The sequence below is a fragment of the Pterocles gutturalis genome, unplaced genomic scaffold (assembly GCF_000699245.1).
Source record: "Pterocles gutturalis isolate BGI_N339 unplaced genomic scaffold, ASM69924v1 scaffold10095, whole genome shotgun sequence".
Taxonomy (NCBI): Eukaryota; Metazoa; Chordata; class Aves; order Pterocliformes; family Pteroclidae; genus Pterocles; species Pterocles gutturalis.
In genome coordinates, this window is record NW_010143431.1 from 1 (window position 1) to 2,886 (window position 2,886).

General features: G+C 39.1%; 1 protein-coding gene across 1 annotated transcript in view; it reads right to left on the bottom strand.

Annotated features, from left to right (window-relative positions):
• Window positions 1–626: 626 nt before the first annotated feature.
• LOC104469979 (cadherin-12-like) overlaps window positions 627–2,886 on the bottom strand; it is a gene marked incomplete at its 3' end in the record, with an annotated part of 62,701 nt that continues 60,441 nt past the window's right edge. The window contains exon 6 of the mRNA XM_010084736.1: window positions 627–763. Within this exon, the coding sequence (XP_010083038.1) occupies window positions 627–763 (137 nt within the window). The remainder of the gene's footprint in view (window positions 764–2,886) is intronic.

Consider the following 2,886-nt stretch of genomic DNA (forward strand, 5'->3'; position numbering starts at 1 on the left):
CCTGGATGGACCTTCCTCTTCCTCCTTATCTTCCTGGCCCTCAAGCTCCAGTGCCCCATATCTATTGTGTAAAGTCAATTGGGAGGGCGAGGAAGGTTGGGAGGGGATTCGCCTCCTCCCCCGGGCTGGGATCTGTTTCCATTCTCCCCCTTCTCTTAGGTCCCTTCCTTCGTCCTGCTGGCAAGAGGGGAGGGGATCCTCTGCTCCTTGTGGAGCCTCTGTCTCCTGCCTTTGCCTCAGGGATGGTAGGGTGCAGCTCCACCAATCTATCTCCTGCTCACACTCCCTGATACTCCTCAGTCTTGACACTTCCTCCTGCAATTTGGCCACTGTTCGAGGAGCTGGGCCACCTGGGCACACCTATTGCAGGCTGGAATGTGCTAACAAAATATTTTTCAGCTTCTGAGGGAACTGTGCCTACATGAGGGCTACTAGAAAAACCTTACTATACAGGGCTGTTTGAACATCACAGCCTCACAGCAAGTCTGGCAAACTGATATTTATTGGGCCTTCTTAAATAATCTCTTGGCTATACATGCACTCTTCACAGCAAATTTATGCCTGAGCACTGCATTCTGAAAAAAAATACCACATTAGCATATTAATTCAGTTTATGTCATACTTACTAACTTTACTTGCAATTATAGAGAAATTGTACTGTGCTGTGCTTTCTCTGTCCAGTAATTCATTAGTAGCTATGGTTCCTTCAGTAGCATCTATTGTAAAGTAGCTGTCCACATCATTCTTCAAATCGATGAAGTATCTGTATGTGAAAAAATATTAAATAAAGTTGATGCAAATGTGCAAAGATTACTCATTTATCATAACAGTAGCCTAGCTAGTTCAGGTTTTGTTATTTTTCTCTTCCCAGCTATCACCATCCTTGCACAAAGAAGACAATAAAAAATGATTTGTTTACTTCTTCTCTGCAGAGTTGGAATGCTCAAGGGAAAATGGGATATAATAAAAGATTTAGTACTTCTGGTGCTCAGATGATTTGAAATCTTTGAGTTTCCAAGAAGCTTACACACAGCTTCTGTGACTCTGATCACTTATACCAGTCACTTTGGAATACACTAGATAGGCTTAGATGTAAAAAGCAAAAAGATACGTGAAATAGTGCTTAAAGTACGAATAGCAATGAAAAGCATATCAGATCTGGTCTCTTTACATCCATTTGTAGCTGCAATAGGCTAGAAGTATCCTCACTGGGCTTGCAAAGAGGTGTCCTAGTGGATGTATAGAGGTTGTTGGCACAGTCTACTCAAAGATCTCTCACCCAAAAGATGTTTGAAGAGTCACGGTATGGGAGATGGAGAAAAATGTGCCTATTCCCCCACATCTATAGGAGCAATAAAAGGCTGTCTGCCTTTGGGAAGAATAGGCAGCTTTCACTTTCACTGGATCTGTGAAGAACAGGGCAATAACATTGTTTTTTTATTCTCCTGAGCCTTTGTAAAAAAGTATGAACACAGAAGATATTCAGAACTCGAAATGTGTATTTATTTGTTATTTTTCCCTAGCAAGGAGTTAATAGAAAGCAGAGATGCACTTGTAAACATAGCTACTTAAAAGGAATGTTATAATTATTCTAGACTCATTTCGCTTAAATGCTAATTAATTTGAAAGTCTGTTTTCACATTTGATGCTACTGTTTGTAGTCATAACAGAATAATAATTTTTCTGATGCAGTGCCGCCAGCTACTGATTTCCTTTTCATTGTCAGTCTCTTTATACCTTGACGATGTCTCTCAAAAACTAGGCAGGATGAAATTGAGAAAGTCATTTGTGAGAAGTAAGCAATAATAACAAAATGGCACTCAACCACATTTAGACCATGAAGGCCAGAGGCCTGTGCCTACGACACTTCATTGCATGTAAACCAGTGAGCATAAGACTAAAAGCTAGTATTTCCTTCTCTGATCAGTGTGATGTATGGAAATAATATATAGGGAATGTAATAATAAACACTATCTTTGTTACTGTAGAAGGAAGCAATGGTAGAAAGGGGATATGGCATATTCCCAAAGAAAATATCTCAGATCGGGACTCAAGAATACCAATAGCTCAGGAAGACTTGAAGAGTAAAAAAAAAAAAAAATTACAAATATGGTACTATGCTCCTTTGGAGACATTTTGTTTAATCAAAATCAGAAAATCCTATCTGAAGACGAAATAGGTTATTTCACCAATTGACAGACATCATTACCAGTTCACCGCTTTATTTGAAAAGCCTCAGAAATCATTTGCTAACGGCAGCATGTATCCTTTTCTACAGCTGAGCAGGTGCATTTTCTTGAATGTGATAATATTGTCTACCCACATTTGTAATTTCAATCTCATTGTTCAAAATTTGGTTGACATAAAGATTATGAAAAATATGTAAGCCATTTATTAGAAATAGCATTACACTGAGATACTCTTTCAGAAATAGTAAAATTACTCTTTCAGGATTTTAATGTTTAATAGATTATAATTTCTTCCAAAACTAAATATGCAGCTACACACAAATAATTGGGACTGAAGCACGAGAAGGTAACTTTGCTTATCTTTCCCCTTAGGCAGATGAGCTTTGTCTAAGTATCCTACACACCCCAGTAAGAGCCACTGAAGAAAGTACAGGACCTAATTCAAAGCACAGAGTAGGTGATAGCCTCGTTCGCCAGGAGGCTTTGAAACTACAGAAAACATTCGGTTTGAACACTGTCGTGTTTAAAGTTGAGTTCAAGAATGAATATTTGTAGGATCAGAACTGGATAGTCTATCTGCAAGCATTCACGAAGGTGATTAACTTTGTGCAGAAGCCCAGTATGCTGACTTCTGTACATAAGCATCAGCAGGATCGAAGCCCACAATAAGCACTGCAAGACTAGCATTACTCCTGCT